A 19,930-nucleotide genomic window follows, 5' to 3' on the forward strand; every position below is an offset into this window, starting at 1 on the left:
TCCTCAAAACCACTCCAGAAACCCCGTCTGGAATTCCTTCCAAGATCCCCACAGGTGAATTATCCCCCTGGGAGGTGCTCTCAGGGATGTCCCTGTGCCCCCTTGGGGGTGGCCCTGGCCAGGGCTGTCCCCTGAGCCCTCGGTGCTGCTGCCAGGGCCAGCTCTGCCCTGGGGCCTCTCCCGAGCCCCCCCAGAGATCTGCCAGGGACAGGCTTAACAAAGCTGAGATTAACTCACGGCACAGCTGGGGTGGGGCTTGGCTCCCCAGCTCTGCTGTGTGTGGAAACTCCACCTGCTCTGCTTTTTTTGGGGTATCCCAAACCCTGCTCCCCCCGTGGCTGCTGACCCTTCTTCCTCTGCTGCTCCAGGGTGGGTTTCATCTCCTGGCTGGGAAATTCTGCTTTTGTCAAAGGAAAACCAGAATATTCCCTAAATAACAGCAAAACCACAGTAGTTTAAGATCAGTTTCCAAGTGTTGAATTTTGACAGAATAGATAAATCATGGGATTTAGGTTGGAGAAGACCTTTAGGATGATTGAAGCCAGCCTTTCCCCAGGGAATCCACTGCTGCCCCACGGCCCCAAATGCCACATCCATGTGGATTTTACATCCCCCCCGGGCTGAGGACTCCAGCACTTTCCTGATCACTTGGTCACCCTTTTTGGGAAGAGACTTTTCCTGATATCCGGGATTTTCCTGATATATGTTCTCTTTTCATTCTCAATTTCTCTCGTGTTAGAGGGGTTTCAGTTGATCAGTTCTGACACCTTTCTTTCCCTTTTCTTCTACAAAGAATATTTCTCTGCCTTTTCTGTCAAAACTCTTAATTTACATTGTTTTATAACCAAAAGAAATTCCCAAATTCTCTTCTCCCATTGCTGTTAGGGACTAGGTCTGAAATGCTGGAGCCTGGCAAAAACTGGAGAAAATTTGGATTATTTTGAGCCTGGCAGTGACTTGGTTGCACCAGTGCAGGTCAATAATGATGAGAGCTGATACTCTGAGTATTGCTGTGTCAGAGCTATGCAAAAATGGTGCTCAAGAGGGTTTTTAATAGCTGCCTTTGTTTTGGGAGATCTTTACCCTTCCTTCCTGGAAGAGTCTTTTTTCCAGGTCATGCATCAAGGTGGGAATAATTGAATAATTATTTAATTTAAAATAATTCCCAGGCTTTGATTTCCTGAATTGCAGTTCCACACCCAGATAAAATGATGCTTTCTGAGGGGGGGATTTGTTGCAAGGAGTTAAAAGTTCCTTCTGCTGGCAGGAAGGAAAGTGGATCACTGGCCACGAGCCAAACTCCAGCAGCTCCACAGAAATATTCCCAAGGGAAATCAATAATTAAGCCCCCTCTGCAAAGGCAGTGCTGGGTTTGACTCCAGTTGCTCTGCAGTGCCTGCTCATACAGGCCTGCTGGCTTTCACTTATTTTCCAAATGAGATTTAGGAATATTACCAAGATTTGAGGATTTTGGGGTGGTTTTTTTTGATGCTTTGTTTTGGCTCAGTAGCATATTCAGGTTATTCTGGATAAATTTCCTTCTTCTTTTTCTTTCCTTATTCTTTCTTACCTTTCCCCTTTTCTTTTTCTTTCCTTATTCTCTGTCTTTCAGGGATGAATTTTCACCCCCTGGGTGATTTGCTGCTGTCCCGATGTTTTTATGGGGCAGGCTGGCCCAGAGGAGGGGCTGGGATGGCAGCAGCAATTCCCGAGTCAGTACAGCTGGATTCTCCTGGTTTTTCTGACATGCTTTTATTTTCTCCGTTTGTTTTCAAGCATGTTTTCAATTCTCAGCAGGGACAAATGGCTTTGGGAGGATGGGATCCTGTTCATTTCTTGGGCTTTACCAGCAGCAGCAGCCTTGAGCTGCAGCATCCCTGTGAGTGGTGGGGAAAAGAATTCCCTCCATCTAAAAAACTCTAATTCCAGGGGGATTTGCAATGCCAGCAGTTTATTCCACTTGGGAGTGGAGGGAGCTTTCCAAGGGAAAAGGCTTTAATTCCAGCAGCTGCAGGGAAGGAATGGGGCTCATCCCACCTTCCCAGGTGGTGCCTCCACTCCCCAAAACCACAGGAGAGTTTGCTTTGAGCAATTCCGTCCTCCAGGCCTGCAGGTTTCCATCTTTTATTTATAAACCCTCTCCTGCAAGAGCACTTAGGGTGCTGGGGGATAATTCCTATTAATTAATCTGCTGCACCTCTCGTTTCCTGGCGGTGGGGCTGAAGGTTTGGGGTGTGGGTGCCACAAATCCCCCTGGGATCCCCCAGCTGCATCCCTGGCCTCAGCACGCAGCCACGGGGTGTTCGTTTTTGGGGTTTTTGTTTTGGTTGAGGTTGGGATTAAATGAGTGAGACGGTGTTTTTTGTTGGGACTCAGGTGTTTATTCGTTTTTATTCATGTTACAGTTTTACAGACTGTGAGTTTTGCAGTGCTTTCTTCCAGCAAGGTGAAAATGGAGCTCTGTCTTCCTATGAGGCTTTTTAAGGATAAACTGTCTAATTGAGAAATGGCATTTAAATTGTTTTTAACTTAACAACTGACTACTTGTATTTTTAATTTTTGATTTAATTACACAATATGACTTGAACTTATGAAGAAGAAGGTAAAGAAGGTCTCTGCTTTAAAACCTTGAGATCTTATTTTATATATTATTGTATTCTAAACCTTAAACTCTCAGAGTGGGTGACAATGGCAGGACTGAGCCCAGCCAAGGGAGTCAGGCTGAGCTGGGTGATTTGGTTTGGGCAGCTTCCCTGAGTGATGCAGGGCTCAGGCAGCTCTTCCAGGGGGGCAGGATTTAAATAATATTTAAAAAATAATTATGAATACATAAATATATTAATATGGAAATAATATAATAATACATATTAATAATAACATAGAATATATAATGGAACATAGTCTATTATTATAGAATATATAGTTATATTAATTAATATTATAGAATATATAATGTAATATTTATTAATATAATGTTATAATTAATAAATTAATATAATACATAGTATATAATATAAAATATTATCATAATAAATAATATATAACAACATATAATATAATAAAATAAATTATATATAATATGTACAGTATATAGTATAATTTCATAATGCAATATATTATAATATAATAATATATTGATATATGTTATAGTAATATTAACATAATTATATCCTATTTTTATATATTAATATTTATTACTATTTTAAAAACAATATATTATTTTTATTTATGATTACAGGGGATGCAGGCAGGGGGGGAAGAGCCCTCCTGCTGCCTTCCCCAGGCTCCTGGCCCCAGGGGCAGTGTGCACACAGGGCTCGGTGCCCTGGGACACGGGGACCTTGTCACCTTCAGCCCCCCTTGGCTGGCTGGCCCTTAGACCCCAAGTGCAAAATGCAAATTTCCTCACCTGGAGGAGGAGTTTGAAGGAATTTTGGGGTTGTGCAGGTGCAGTGTGGGGCGTGGCAGAGCACAGGGGCAGCAGCAGCTGCTTCCAGCTGGGCCTTTTGTCCCTTTTGTCCCTTTTGTCCCTGTGGTTCCTCCTCAGGTCAGCCCTGGCTCTCCCTTTCCTTGCCTTTGTCCTCCCCTGGGTGATCCTGAGGTGGCTCAGAGCATCCCGCTCTGCTTTGGGGTTGGAGGGACCTTAAATCCACCCAGTGCCAGCCCTGCCATGGCAGGGACACTCCCCCTGTGCCAGGGACACCTCCCCCTGTGCCAGGGACACCTGCCCCTGTGCCAGGCTGCTCCAGCCCCATCCAGCCTGGCCTGGGACATTCCGGGGATCCAGGGGCAGCCACAGCTGCTCTGGGAAACTTTTCAGGGTCCCCCGCCTGCTTTGGTGCTGCTGTGAGAATCTCTAATTTTGGTTTCAGGCTGAAATCCCTCAAATGTCTCCCCCCAGCGCCTGCAAATCAAACAAATCCAGCATTTTTGTCTGCCTGGTCCCTTTCTACTCCAGGATTGTATTTGGGCTGTGTGATGAAGGCAGGAATGATCAATCTGACTCCATCTTCTCAGAAGGCTAATTTATTGTTTTATGATACTGTATTATATTAAATAATATTAACTAAACAATACCAAAGAACACAGAAAGGATACTTACAGGAGGCTAGAAAGATAATAATGAAAACTCGTGACTCCTTCCAGAGTCTGACACAGCTTGGCCCTGATTGGCCAAAAAGTCAAAATAATTCACGTGAATCCAATGAAACAATCTCCATTCCAAAGCAGCAAAACGCAGGAGAAGCAATGAGATAATTATTGTTTTCCTTTTCTCTGAGGCTTCTCAGCTTCCCAGGAGAGAAATCCTGGCAGAGGGATTTTTCAGAAAATGTGAATGTAACACTCCAGCAGCTGGGAATTCTGATCTGAGCCCATGGTTTTTATAAGGGTTTGTTTTGTGGGGTCAGTGCCTGCTGGGGAGGTGTCACCTCCCTGGGGATCCAGGGGATTCATCCTGGAATTCCAGCAGGGCTTCCCACCCTCAGCAGGAGCTCTGAGCACGGAGCTCTCCTCATTTCCTCTCCCTGGGGAATTCTGGGGAGTTGAGGTGGATTTATTTATTGATCAGACCAGGAAATGTGCTTGGTTATTTTTAATTTCTTTAATTGAGGCTGCATTAGCCTGAGATGTTTCCTGGGTAAATTTGGGGTTTATGTTGAAAATCCTTTTTTGTGCTTGTGAAATCCTCTTTGGTTTGTTATTTTTTTAATGCCTTTAAACCCAACAGGAAACCAAAGAAGTGAAATAATAATTGTCAACGTGTCTGAGCAGAATTGCTGTTGGTATCCAGGGCCAGAGCAGAGTCTCAGCACTGAGCAGGAATCGTGTGGGTGGCTTGGAGCACTTATCCCAGCCATTATGCAGCAGTGGCACAAGCTAATGGAGCAGATTGTCAGGGGGGCTGCAGGAAGGCAGGGAAATGTGATTTATGGATGGCAGATAGCACACTGCATGCCACGAGAAACTTTGGAAAATAATACATGGAGGTGCACAGGCAAAATCCTTGGCGTCGCTCAGAAAACAACATTTTCTGTCTGGCTGCTTATTTGCTGGAATTGCTGCCTGATTTTGGTATTGAATTGCTGCCTGGTTTTGGTATTTAATGCAGGATGAGTTACATCTGAAACAAAAAAAAAAAGGCAAGCAGTTGTGCCACTTGTGAAGTGACAATAGGGAGGAAAGGGCTGAAAATCGGGATTTTCACGGTTGCTCGTTCTCCCTCCTGCTTTGGGGCAAACCCCTTGGATCTGGAGGCTGCTGCCTTTGTAGGGTGGACGTGGCTTTTGTTGCCTTCGAGGAAAACCTGTCAGGAAGGAAGAGATTACAACAATAACCCAGATTACAACAATAACCCAGATTACAACAACAACCAGCCCCACAGGGCTGGGTGGACGTGGCAGCCAGGAGCTGAGGGAGCAGAAGGAAGGCTCAGGAAGATCCCAACATTTCTCCAACACCACAGACCCATCCAGGAACTCCTGGACAAAAAAAAAAAAAAGAGGATTTTGTGGGTTTGGAGCACAAAAACCCTCCCCAACCCCCCCAGCTGCTCTCATTGTGTGCACTCAGTGGAGATGCTCTGTCATCCCCCACGTTCCTTTATTTCCTTCAGATTTTTCCAGCCTTTCAGCTTCCCAAACAAATCCTGAAGAGGAAACATGACCTGTGGAGCACAATTACGGGCTGCTGTTTTACATTTGCAGCTTTTCAGCCTGGGCAGATAAATCCCATTTGCAGGCAGAGCCTCTTCCAGCTGCGTGGGGCACAATTAGGATAAAATTGCCTTTTTTTTTTTTTTTTTTTTTTTTTTTTTTTTTTTTTTGAGGCTCTCTGACATTCCAGGTGTGGGATGCTCTGTGCAATGAATGGTTGTTTGAGGTTGTGTATTCATGGGATTTCTGGCCTGGAGCTTGGGGTGAGCAAAATGGGGGTAAAGGGGGGAAAATTCTGAGAATCTGGGATATTATTTTGGAATATTTGAGCCCTGCTCCTGCTGGGAGCGCAGAGCTTTGCCTGGCTGGGAGCACCCCAGGGAAGGTGTGGAGAGCCAGAATTTGGGGTGGGCTCTGGCTGCTCCTCCAATTTCCTGGGAATGGGGGAGGTCTGGAACCAGGAGTCGCCTCTTGTGTCCTACAGGGGGGTCCTTGGGTGGCCCCAAACCTGGGAATTATCTCCTGAACCGCTTGGAAATCCCCTCCTCATCCTGGAACCCCAAACCCCCAGGCTGGAACGGGGTCACTGAGGGAGCAGAAGCTCCTGATGGGATCTCTGGAACAAAAAGGGTGAATTGAGCAGGGCCTCGCTGCCAGCACCTCTTTGTGCACCTCCCTCAGCTGAGGCTGGGTTCCAGCCTCCTCCTCAGCCTTGAAGGGGTTAATTTGTCTTGGTTTCCACCCCATCACCTCCTTGGGGGTGCCCTGGCAGAGGGGGAGCACCAGGAGCTTTGATGGGACATGAGGAGGATGCTGCACATCCCCTTTGGATGAGGGATTTGTGTTTTAAATGGAAATGTCGTGCTGGGAGTGGGGCCGGGGGAGCAGAGCTGGCTCGGGAGGGCTGAAAAGCCTTTGGAGTGTCACCAAAATCTGGTTTTAGGGCTGGGTGTGCCTTGTAAGCAGTGACAGTGGCTGCAAGGAGGATCAAGGTTTCCTGGGAGCGTGACGCCGTGTATCCGTGTGGGAATGTCAGTCCTGGTGTCACCAGGGACAGGGAGCTCAGGGTGCCACCAGCCCCTCAAAAATGGAATTGTGGAGCTCAGGGTGCCACCAGCCCCTCAGAAAATGGAATTGTGGAGCTCAGGGTGCCACCAGCCCCTCCCAAAATGGAATTGTGGAGCTCAGGGTGACACCAGCCCCTCAAAAATGGAATTGTGGAGCTCAGAGTGACACCAGCCCCTCAAAAATGGAATTGTGGAGCTCAGGGTGCCACCAGCCCCTCAAAAATGGAATTGTGGAGCTCAGGGTGCCACCAGCCCCTCCCAGAATGGAATTGTGGAGCTCAGGGTGCCACCAGCCCCTCCCAAAATGGAATTGTGGAGCTCAGGGTGACACCAGCCCCTCCCAAAATGGAATTGTGGAGCTCAGGGTGACACCAGCCCCTCAAAAATGGAATTGTGGAGCTCAGGGTGACACCAGCCCCTCCCAAAATGGAATTGTGGAGCTCAAAGTGACACCAGCCCCTCAAAAAATGGAATTGTGGAGCTCAGGGTGACACCAGCCCCTCCCAAAATGGAATTGTGGAGCTCAGGGTGACACCAGCCCCTCCCAAAATGGAATTGTGGAGCTCAGGGTGACACCAGCCCCTCCCAGAATGGAATTGTGGAGCTCAGGGTGCCACCAGCCCCTCAAAAATGGAATTGTGGAGCTCAGGGTGACACCAGCCCCTCCCAAAATGGAATTGTGGAGCTCAGAGTGACACCAGCCCCTCAAAAATGGAATTGTGGAGCTCAGGGTGACACCAGCCCCTCCCAAAATGGAATTGTGGAGCTCAGGGTGACACCAGCCCCTCAAAAATGGAATTGTGGAGCTCAGGGTGACACCAGCCCCTCAGAAAATGGAATTGTGGAGCTCAGGGTGCCACCAGCCCCTCCCAAAATGGAGTTGTGGAGCTCAGGGTGACACCAGCCCCTCCCAAAATGGAATTGTGGAGCTCAGGGTGCCACCAGCCCCTCCCAGAATGGAATTGTGGAGCTCAGGGTGACACCAGCCCCTCCCAAAATGGAATTGTGGAGCTCAGGGTGACACCAGCCCCTCCCAAAATGGAGTTGTGGAGGTCAGGGTGACACCAGCCCCTCAAAAATGGAATTGTGGAGCTCAGAGTGACACCAGCCCCTCAAAAATGGAATTGTGGAGCTCAGGGTGCCACCAGCCCCTCCCAGAATGGAATTGTGGAGCTCAGGGTGCCACCAGCCCCTCAAAAATGGAATTGTGGAGCTCAGAGTGCCACCAGCCCCTCCCAGAATGGAATTGTGGAGCTCAGAGTGCCACCAGCCCCTCAAAAATGGAATTGTGGAGCTCAGAGTGACACCAGCCCCTCAAAAAATGGAATTGTGGAGCTCAGAGTGACACCAGCCCCGCAAAAAATGGAATTGTGGAGCTCAGGGTGACACCAGCCCCTCCCAGAATGGAATTGTGGAGCTCAGGGTGACACCAGCCCCTCCCAGAATGGAATTGTGGAGCTCAGGGTGCCCAGCCCCTCCCAAAATGGAATTGTGGAGCTCAGGGTGACACCAGCCCCTCAAAAAATGGAATTGTGGAGCTCAGGGTGACACCAGCCCCTCCCAGAATGGAATTGTGGAGCTCAAAGTGACACCAGCCCCTCAAAAAATGGAATTGTGGAGCTCAGGGTGCCACCAGCCCCTCCCAAAATGGAATTGTGGAGCTCAGGGTGACACCAGCCCCTCAAAAATGGAATTGTGGAGCTCAGGGTGACACCAGCCCCTCAAAAATGGAATTGTGGAGCTCAGGGTGACACCAGCCCCTCAGAAAATGGAATTGTGGAGCTCAAAGTGACACCAGCCCCTCCCAAAATGGAATTGTGGAGCTCAGGGTGACACCAGCCCCTCCCAAAATGGAATTGTGGAGCTCAGGGTGACACCAGCCCCTCCCAAAATGGAATTGTGGAGCTCAGGGTGACACCAGCCCCTCCCAGAATGGAATTGTGGAGCTCAGGGTGACACCAGCCCCTCCCAAAATGGAATTGTGGAGCTCAGAGTGACACCAGCCCCTCAAAAATGGAATTGTGGAGCTCAGGGTGACACCAGCCCCTCCCAAAATGGAATTGTGGAGCTCAGGGTGACACCAGCCCCTCAAAAATGGAATTGTGGAGCTCAGGGTGACACCAGCCCCTCAGAAAATGGAATTGTGGAGCTCAGGGTGCCACCAGCCCCTCCCAAAATGGAGTTGTGGAGCTCAGGGTGACACCAGCCCCTCCCAAAATGGAATTGTGGAGCTCAGGGTGCCACCAGCCCCTCCCAGAATGGAATTGTGGAGCTCAGGGTGACACCAGCCCCTCCCAAAATGGAATTGTGGAGCTCAGGGTGACACCAGCCCCTCCCAAAATGGAGTTGTGGAGGTCAGGGTGACACCAGCCCCTCAAAAATGGAATTGTGGAGCTCAGAGTGACACCAGCCCCTCAAAAATGGAATTGTGGAGCTCAGGGTGCCACCAGCCCCTCCCAGAATGGAATTGTGGAGCTCAGGGTGCCACCAGCCCCTCAAAAATGGAATTGTGGAGCTCAGAGTGCCACCAGCCCCTCCCAGAATGGAATTGTGGAGCTCAGAGTGCCACCAGCCCCTCAAAAATGGAATTGTGGAGCTCAGAGTGCCACCAGCCCCTCCCAAAATGGAATTGTGGAGCTCAGGGTGACACCAGCCCCTCCCAGAATGGAATTGTGGAGCTCAGGGTGACACCAGCCCCTCAAAAATGGAATTGTGGAGCTCAGGGTGCCACCAGCCCCTCAAAAAATGGAATTGTGGAGCTCAGAGTGACACCAGCCCCTCAAAAAATGGAATTGTGGAGCTCAGGGTGACACCAGCCCCTCCCAGAATGGAATTGTGGAGCTCAGGGTGACACCAGCCCCTCCCAGAATGGAATTGTGGAGCTCAGGGTGCCCAGCCCCTCCCAAAATGGAATTGTGGAGCTCAGGGTGACACCAGCCCCTCAAAAAATGGAATTGTGGAGCTCAGGGTGACACCAGCCCCTCCCAGAATGGAATTGTGGAGCTCAAAGTGACACCAGCCCCTCAAAAAATGGAATTGTGGAGCTCAGGGTGCCACCAGCCCCTCCCAAAATGGAATTGTGGAGCTCAGGGTGACACCAGCCCCTCAAAAATGGAATTGTGGAGCTCAGGGTGACACCAGCCCCTCAAAAATGGAATTGTGGAGCTCAGGGTGACACCAGCCCCTCAGAAAATGGAATTGTGGAGCTCAAAGTGACACCAGCCCCTCCCAGAATGGAATTGTGGAGCTCAGGGTGCCACCAGCCCCTCAAAAATGGAATTGTGGAGCCCTTCCCACAGTGTGGGAAGTGGTTTGTTGGTGCTGGGGGTGAAAATCACAGCAATTCCTGAATAAATCCAGCAATTCCTGAATAAAATCAGCAATTCCTGAACAAAATCCCAGCTGAGGGTGCCGTGGCTGGGATGGGCTCCTGGTCTGGGTCAGAGCTGTGCTCTTGGTGCCACGTTTGTGTTTCCAGCATGGAAATTAAACCAGTGGGGTGTTGGGACAGTGCTGGGTCACCTTGGGCTCAGCAGAGCTCGGGCCACAAATTGCAGTTTCTCTCTGGGCTGTTCCCACAGCAAAGCTTGTAGGAGTGAACAGCAAAACTTCTGCAAATATTTGCAAGGCTATTACCCCAATATTTACAGGGTTATTCCCCCAATATTTACTGGGTTAATCCCAGGATTATTCCCTTGACATTTATGGGGTTATTGCCCCAGGGTGTTTCCTTTGTTATTTACAGGATTATACCCCAAATATTTACAGGTTTATTTCCCCGGTACTTACACAACTATTCCCCCAGTATTTACAGGTTTATTTCCCCAAGATTTACAGGAATATTCCCCTGATATTTACAGGATTATTCCCCCAATATTTATGAGATGATTCCCTTGATATTTACCAGGTTATTTCTCCAATATTTATGGGATGATTTCCTTGATATTTACGGGATTATTCCCCCAATATTTATGGGATGATTCCCTTGATATTTACAGGGTTATTGCCCCAATATTTACAGGATTTTCCCTTTGATATTTACAGGATTATTTCCCCAAAATTTACATGGCTATTTCCCTGTATTTACAGGGTTACTGTCCCAATATTTGGGGGGATTATTCCTCCCATATTTACAGGTTTATTCCCCCAAAAGTTACATGGCTACTTCCCCCAATATTTTCAGGATTATTCTCCCAATATTTACAGGATTAATCCCTTGATATTTACAGGATTCTTCCCTTGATATTTACAGGGTTATAGCCCCAATTATTACAGGGTTTGTCCTTTGATATTTACAGGATTATTTACAAAATTTACACGGCTATTTCCCTGTATTTACAGGGTTACTGTCCCAATATTTACAGGATTATTCCCCCCATATTTACAGGTTTATTGCCCCAATGTTTACAGGTTATTCCCCCAATATTTTCAGGATTATTCTCCCTATATTTACAGGTTTAATCCCTTGATATTTACAGGATTATTCCCTTGCTATTTTCAGGGTTATTGCCCCAATATTTACTGGGTTTTTCCTTTGATATTTACAGGTTTCTTTCCCCAATATTTACATGGCTATTTCCTCAATACTTACATAACTATTCCCCAATATTTACAAGATTATTCCCCTGATATTAACAGGATTATTCCTCCAATATTTTCAGGATTATTCCCCCAATATTTACAGGATTATTCCCCCAATATTTACCAGATTATTCCCCCAATATTTACTCCGATATTTACAGGTTTGTTGCCCCAATATTTGCAGGATTATTCTCCCTATATTTACAGGGTTAATCCCTTGATATTTACAGGATTCTTCCTTTGATATTTACAGGGTTGTAACTCAAATATTTACTGGGTTTTTCCTTTGATATTTACAAGGTTATTCCCTTAATATTTACATGGCTATTTCTTCAGTATTTATATGACTATTCTCCCAGTATTTACAGGGTTATTCCCCCAATATTTACAGGGTTAATACCTTGATACTTACAGGATTATTCCCCCACTATTTACAGGTTTATTGCCCCAATATTTACACGTTCATTTATTCCCATGATATTTACACGATTATTTCCCCAAAACTAACATGGCTATATTCAATATTTACAGGGTTATTCTCCCAGTATTTACAGGATTATTCTCCTGATGTTTGCAGGATTATTCTCTTGATATTTACCATGTTTTCCTTTGATATTTCAGGATTATTCCCCCAATATTTACAGGTTTGTTCCCCCAGTATTTGCCTGGCCATTCCCCTGATATTTACAGGATTATTCCCCCAATATTTACATGGCAATTTCCCCAATATTTATATTTAATGAATGGCCGTTCCCCCTGAATTCCCAGGAGGGGAAGGAACCCCCAGCTCCTGCTGTTCCAGCTGATCGTGTCCCACATCCATGGCTGTGAGCACGCAGGGAACATCTGCCACCTTTTATTTCCCAGCCACAGGAAAAAAATGGCACTGGAGCGCCCAAAATGTCACATCTGTTCAGCCCTTAAAGCATTCCTGTGTGACACAGCTTCCTCTGTGGGAAATTCTGCATTCCAGGCTGGGAAACTGGGATGGTAAAGTGCCGGAAATGTTGTTTATCTCATGGAGTTTCTCCTTTTTTTTTCTTTTTTTTTTTGCAGCAAGGGAAGCCCTACGTGTTTGACAGGGTGTTACCTCCCAACACAACCCAGGAACAAGTTTATAATGCCTGTGCCAAGCAGATTGTCAAAGGTAGGTGATGCCCTTGGTCATTGTCCCTCCTTAGGGCAGGGGGAAGGATCTCTCTGTGCCCCAAGCTGCTTAAACACTGGATAATCAATGGTTGGAGAGTTGAGTGTCAATAATTCCAGGGTTTTCCTTTTTTAAAGGGGTTGTCTGAGTGAAAAAACAAAACAAAACAAAAAAAAAACCCAAAAAAACCCCAAAAAACCCAAAAAAAACCCCCAAAAGAGCTGAAGGAATTGCAGCAGTCGTTCTGTGTTCTCTCCTTGATATTCCACACAATTTGGTTTTTGGGATATAAGGGGCAAAAAGTGTGGTTTTGGTGCAGTTCAGTGCGGGATGAGCATGGAATATCTGCAAAATGGAGTGTGAGGATGGGCCATGGCCTGGCGTGGGAGCTGCTCTGCATGCAGAGTTTGCATTTCAGACTGAGTGAGAGCACGGCACCTTGTGGAAAACACCCTGGTTCTGGGACCAAAACCTTCAGGAACTGGGGAAATGTCAAGGTTTTCACTTGACAATCCAATTTTTTGGGGTGCATTTTAATCACAGGCTGTACTCCCCCATAATTAAAAAAATTCATAATATTTTGTATAATAATTGAATTAATATTTTAAATAATGATTGAAATATTTTATATAATAATTGAATTAATATTTATATAATAATTGAAATAATATTTTATATACTAATTGAATTAATATTTTATATAATAATTGAAATAATATTTATATAATATTTATATTACAATATAAAAATAACAATCATCCTCAGACTTGGTTCTGGTGCTGGATGATCCATCCTTGGTGACATTGATAAAAAAGATGCTGAGCTGGAGAGCACCCACAGCATCCTGACTCCAGCTCCTGGCCCTGCACGGGACACCCCAAAAATCCCACCAGGAGTTCGGGGTTTTTTATTTTTATTTTTTGGGGGGTTTTTTTGGGAGGGTTTTTTTTTTGTTTTTTTTTTAAATTATTTTTGTCTTTTTTTTATTTTATTATTTTTTAGTCCAAACAATAATAAAATAATAAATAAGTAAAACATTAAAATAAAAACTGCTGACAAAACCCCAGTTTTTATCTCCTGAATCCACCCAGCTGGATTTGTGTGCCTGAATTTTGCATTTTTCCTGCAATTCCACGGAGGGGGGAAAGTCTGGGAGCACCTCAGTGCCCATTTGTGTGGCCTGGGAGGAAGAAAAATGCCTTGAAATGATTTTTTGGGTGCTGGGCTGCTCTCCCCTTTAACACATGACTTTTCTGGTCACAGATCTGGGCTCTAAACACTGAGTTGTAGAACTGGGGAGACGAGGGGTGGAAAAGAGAAATACAGAACTAAAAATGTGCCCATGAGTTTGTGGTGCTGCCCAGGGAAAAAAAGGCAGCAGAGAAAAAATTTGGGGAAAAAAATGGAAATCACTGAGGGGAGAGTTGGGATTGAGAAAAACACCTGGAGTTTTTTTGGGATTATTTTTGGGTTTTTGGGGTTTTTTTTGTTTTTTGGGGGGTTTTGTGGGGTTTTTTGGGGTTTTTTTGGGGTGGTTTTTTTTTTGTTTTTGGTGGTTTTTTTGTTGTGTTTTTTTGGTTTTTTTTGTTTTATTTTATTTTTGGGGTTTTTTTTGTTTGTTTGGTTTTGGTTTTTTTTTTGTTTGTTTTTTTTTTTGTTTGTTTGTTTGTTTTGGAAATGATGTAAAAATCCCACCTGATCTTGCTTCATTATCTTTTTTAATCTGATTTATTTTCCTCCCCTCCCTCTGGAGTTTTGTGCAGGATTTTTTGTGTGTTTTTTTTTCTTTCTGGGTTCAGTGCACAGATGGTCTGAAACGACTAAAGGTGGAAAACCTTCCACCAAAAATCACCTCGGAGCTGACACTTCTGACTTGTTTTCACTGCAGCTGATGCAGAGGGCTGTTTTTAATTTATTTTTTATTTATTTTTTTTAATAGGAGAAGGTGGGTTTTGCTAATTGGGAAGGTAAATTGCTGATCTCTGCTTCCTCCAGCAGAAAATGCAAATATTGATGCAAATTCGGAGCAATTTTCTTACAGAACAGCTCATTAATCAGGTTATTTCCCCCTGGCTAGGAGCTCAGCTGGTACCTTGCCTTCACCTGGACATAAAAATCCTTTTTTCCCCATGTTTTCCTCCCTCTTTTTCCCTACTTTTCCCTCTTTTTCACCATTTCGCCTCAAATTTTTCCCCTATTTCCTCCCCTCGTTTTCATCCTTTCCCCTATTATTTTTCTCCTATTTTTCCCCCTATTTTCCCCTATTATTTTTCCTGTTTTTCCCCTTTTCCCCCCCTTTTTCCTCTTTTCCACCCTCTTCCCCTAATTTTTCCCCTTTCTCCCCCCTTCCCCCCTTTTTTCTCCCTTTCTCCCACTTTTTTCCATTTTTGTTTTTAATTCAAGCTATTTTTTCAATTTCACCAAGTCTGGCACGAAGATGAAATATTAGTAATGAACCCTTGTGGAATACTACAACTGGATTTTTTAAAATCCATTGAAATGTTGTTTATTGTCAGTTATTTTACACTTTGTTTCCTTAAAGCAAGGATAAGCAGTCTCTGTCTCTGTGAGCAGATGAGGATGCTGAATTAATTAAAAATGAATGGTTAATTCCAGAAGAGCAGCAATTATGGCCTCTAACTTTGTCACTCTCTGCAAAATTCCTTTTATTTTTCTGATGTATCTTCCTTCCTGTCTGGAGCACCTACATGGAGAGGCAAATAAGGAGATTATTTTGTGTATTTATGTAAATAATAGAATTTAATTAGTATAAAATTCATATATAATTTAATTTAATGCATGACATATTATATGAAATGTAACTTAATATAATTTAATTATTTTAATTTAATATAATGTATTGCTATATAGTTAATGTATTCTATGTATATTATATATACTATATATATTCTATATATAATATAGAATATATATCGTGTATATATGTACATTATATAATATACATTACATAACATACTACACATATTATATTATATTATATTATATTATATTATATTATATTATATTATATTATATTATATTATATTATATTATACTATATCATATTATATTATATGTTATAGATATTATGTTATAGATATTATATTAATTATAATATATTATATATTATATTAATCATATTATATATATTATATTATATTATATTATATTATATTATATTATATTATATTATATTAATTTATTATACTATATTATATTTATTATATTATATTATATTATATTTTGTGTAATGTAATATAATCTAATATAAAATATTATATAACATTATAAAATATTATATATAATATAAAATAATTGATTTAATATTTAATTAATTCAATTTTTTTGCTTGGAAACCTCTATTAATTGAGATCCAGAGGATGGGAACATCACAAAATACAATTTACAGCCCCCCAGCCTGCTGGAACTGGGCACTAACCCCTGCAAAGTCAATGTTTTTCTCTCTGAAATATCAAATTATTCACTGCCTTGAGAGAAGCTGATTTCCAAATTCCTCTTCACTTGCCTTTCCCCTGGCTTTGCAGAGGGTTGGGAATTAATGAGGCTGTGAGCTACAGAAGTGGGGAACAGGGCGTGGGGTTTGTGATGAGGAATGTTTTTTTTAATTTGTTGGGTTTTCTCCAGGGTTTAAATGCAGCCCAGCTTTGGTTTAAATGCTGGTTTTAAATGCAGTCCAACTTTAGGTTTAAATGCAGTCCAGCTTGGCTTTAAATTCTGGTTTTAGTTGCAGTCCAGCTTTGGGTTTAAATGCTGGTTTTAGATGCAGTTCACTTTGGTTTTAAATTCTGGTTTTAAATGCAGTTCAACTTTGTTTTTAAATTCTGGCTTTAAATGCAGTCCAGCTTTGGGGTTAAATACTGATTTTAAATGCAGTCCAGCTTTGGGGTTAAATACTGGTTTTAGATGCAGTCCAGCTTGGTTTTAAATTCTGGTGTTAAATGCAGTCCAGTTTTGGTTTTAAATACTGGTTTTAAATGCAGTCCAGCTTTGGGTTTAAATGCAGTCCAGCTTGGTGTTAAATGCAGTCCAGTTTTGGTTTTAAATACTGAGTTTAAATGCAGTCCAGCTCTGTGTTTAAATGCAGTCCAGCTTGATTTTAAATGCTGATTTTAAATGCAGTCCAGCTTTGGCTTTAAATACTGGGTTTTAAATGCACTCCAGCTTTGGGTTTAAATGCAGTCCAGCTTGGTTTTAAATACTGGTTTTAAATGCAGTCCAGCTTTGGGTTTAAATTCTGGTTTTAAATGCAGTCCAGTCTGGTTTTAAATTCTGGTTTTAAATGCAGTCCAGCTTTGGTTTTAAATGCAGTCCAGCCTGATTTTAAATACTGGTTTTAGATGCAATCCAGCTTTGGGTTTAAATACTGGTTTTAAATGCAGTCCAGCTTTTTCTTCCCCATGTTCCACAGATTTATTGCCTGATCTCTGATGTCCAGAGATATTTTTCTCCCCAAAAAAGGGACATATTCCAATAATCCTGTAATTCTAGAATATTGATTTTATGACGATTTTTTTGGCCCGAAATGAGCTCAATATCTCGTATTTCCCCCGTTTTTTATTGCACAAGCTGCTCCCCATTTCAGCTTCAGCACTGCAAAGACTTGGGAAATGCAGGTTGTTCCTCTTGGGGGGGTAATTAAAGAGGTTTCATTGTTTTCCTTCCTCTTGCAGATGTTCTGGAAGGCTACAACGGCACCATCTTTGCCTACGGACAGACCTCGTCAGGGAAAACCCACACCATGGAGGTACAGCAGGAAAATAAACCAGTCTGGGGCAAGGAGCTGGATAAAACACACATTTGTCCAAATAAATCCCAAATTTGTCTAAATAAAACAAAATTTATCTAAATAAATCGCAAATTTGTCTGAATAAATCTCATTTTTTTAAAAATAAATCAAGATTTGTCTAAATAAATCGCAAATTTGTCTAAATAAATCAAAAATCTGTCCAAATAAATCAAAATTTATCCAAACAAATCACATTTTTTCTAAATAAATCAAGATTTATCTAAATAAATCACAAATTTGTCTAAATAAGCCACACATTTTTCTAAAGAAATCACAAATTTGTCAAAACCACAAATGTATCTAAATGAATCTCAGATGTATCTAAATAAATGAGAAGCTTGTCTAAATAAATAAGAAATTTATTTAAATAAATAAGAAATTTATTTAAATAAATCAGAAATTCATCTAAATAAACCATAAATTTATCTAAATCAATAAAAATAACAATAATTATAAATATAGTACATAAAAGTAATATAGATAATATTGTCTCTTATATAATATATTATATAACATATATAATTATATTTAATAATAAAATCTAATAAAATATACTGCTACCACTATTGCTACTACTAAATTATTATTTTAAATAAAAAATCCACAGACATTTATGCTGATTTAAACAGTGGCAGCTGTGGCTGAGTGTCCCTCACACTTCAGGATTTGCACCTGGATTTTATTAAATATAGTCTAAAATATAGATTTTTAAAAAATATATACATATATATATATGTTAAAAATAGATATAATAAAAATAATAGTTATATATATAAAATATAGAAAAGTAACATATATTATACGTATTATATATAATAATATAGTAAAATAATAATAATTTTTAATAAAAATCTACAGCAATTTCTGCTGATTTTAAACAGTGGCAGCTGTGGCTGAGTGTCCCTCACACTTCAGGATTTGTACCTGGAGTTCCTTAAATACAGTCTAAAATATATATGTTTTTTTAGTATACATACATATATATATAAATTATATATAAAGTAAAAAAAGAAGTCAAATTTATTATTTTTAATTAAAATCCACATAAGTTTCTGCTGATTTAAGCAGTGGCAGCTGTGGATGAGTGTCCGTCACACTTCAGCTTTACACCTGGCTTTCCTTAACTCCAGTCTAAAATATAGATTTTTATATCTATAAAATCTAAAGGCCCTCCTATATATTTAATAAAATAATGAAAATGAGGCAGCAGGAGGATTCCCGAGTCACCTTTGGGGTTTGTGTCCCAGGGGAAGCTCCATGACCCTCAGCTGATGGGAATCATCCCCAGGAGTGCCCATGATTTACACCTGGACTTCTTTAAATACAGTCTAAAAGATTGATTTTTATATATACATACTTACATATATATATAAATTATATATAAAATTTTAAAAAATTATTTTAAATAAAAATCCACAGAGATTTCTGCTGATTTAAACAGTGGCAGCTGTGGCTGAGTGTCCCTCACACTCCAGCTTTTGCACCTGGCTTTCTTGAAATCCAGTCTAAAATCCAGATTTTTATATCTATATAAAAATTATATTAAAAAATTAAAATCTGTAAGGCCCTCCCATTCCCGAGTCACCTTTGGGGTTTGTGTCCCAGGGGAAGCTCCACGACCCTCAGCTGATGGGAATCATCCCCAGGATCGCCCACGACATCTTCGACCACATCTACTCCATGGATGAGAACCTGGAGTTCCACATCAAGGTGAATTTACATGGAATTTTATGTGCAGTTTTTATGGAGTCACCCTTTTGGGATGGCTTGCTTGGGATAAATCCATGGGGAATCTGCCTTGCCATCTTCTGTGGGGTTTTTTTTTTCCCTCTCCTCCATCCCTTTCACAACACAAATTCCAAGATTTATTACTGATGTTGCTCCTGGTTGTTTTTTTTCTGGAGGGTTTGTCCAGCTCAGGTTTGCTGGAACCAAAAATTGATTTTTGCAGCTCCTCCAGAGATTGGACCCTGCTGGTTCTGATCATAAACACCACGAACATTTGGGGAAAATCCTGACATCCTGTCTCCAGGATGTGGGATTCACGGTGGGGAGAGCTTGGGCAATCCATGGAAACGTGTTGAGAAGGGATTTTTGGATTCTTTCTGATGGTGTGCATGTTTTTCAATGTCCTTTCCCTGATCCCAGCCGTGTGAGCTCCCAAATTCTTGGGAGTGACCTCGAATTCCCAGGGCCCATCTGGGGTCCTGGGGAGCTCCCAGCTCTGGCCCAGCTGCAGAGCTGGGGTCAGGCTGCAGCTCCTGTCCAAGCAGACACCAGAAAAATGGGAATATCACTAAAACTGCCATGGATTGCAGGGAAAAGGAATTTTCTGTGTCATCCCTGCCCCAGAACTAAGCCAGACCTAAAATCTGCAGGAGCTGAGCACAGGAGGGTGTGAAGCCACTGACCCTTCTCCTGCTGCTCACCGAGAGTTTTCTGCACCTAAAACTTATAAAAAGTCACACTTTTTAGTGCTATTTGCATTAAATCCCTTGAAGTGGCTCCAGAGGAATATTTGTGAAGTTAATCAGTGTGAGGACAGAAATGTCTGTCAATAAATTAATATTTTGATAATTTTGTACCTCTGAACCAGCTTCTGGAAGGGCTTGGTCGTGCATTGGGAACCTTCTCAGCAGTGAGGTACAGACAGGAAAAAATATTCCAAATTGAA

The 19,930-nt window shown here is 42.4% G+C and overlaps 1 protein-coding gene across 2 annotated transcripts in view; it reads left to right on the plus strand.

The window, feature by feature from the left end:
- KIF5C (kinesin family member 5C) overlaps nt 1-19,930 on the plus strand; it is a 76,583-nt gene that overhangs the window by 16,016 nt on the left and 40,637 nt on the right. Inside the window, exons 1-4 of one of the 2 annotated variants that reach the window (XM_064435318.1) lie at nt 11,887-11,946; nt 12,359-12,449; nt 17,141-17,214; nt 18,862-18,966. In XM_064435318.1, the coding sequence (XP_064291388.1) occupies nt 11,902-11,946; nt 12,359-12,449; nt 17,141-17,214; nt 18,862-18,966 (315 nt within the window). In that variant the 5' untranslated portion in view covers nt 11,887-11,901. Of the gene's footprint in view, nt 1-11,886; nt 11,947-12,358; nt 12,450-17,140; nt 17,215-18,861; nt 18,967-19,930 lie in introns of those variants that run through there. The other variant, XM_064435317.1, reaches the window with a different exon arrangement.

Source organism: Passer domesticus, chromosome 10 (genome assembly GCF_036417665.1).
Source record: "Passer domesticus isolate bPasDom1 chromosome 10, bPasDom1.hap1, whole genome shotgun sequence".
Taxonomy (NCBI): Eukaryota; Metazoa; Chordata; class Aves; order Passeriformes; family Passeridae; genus Passer; species Passer domesticus.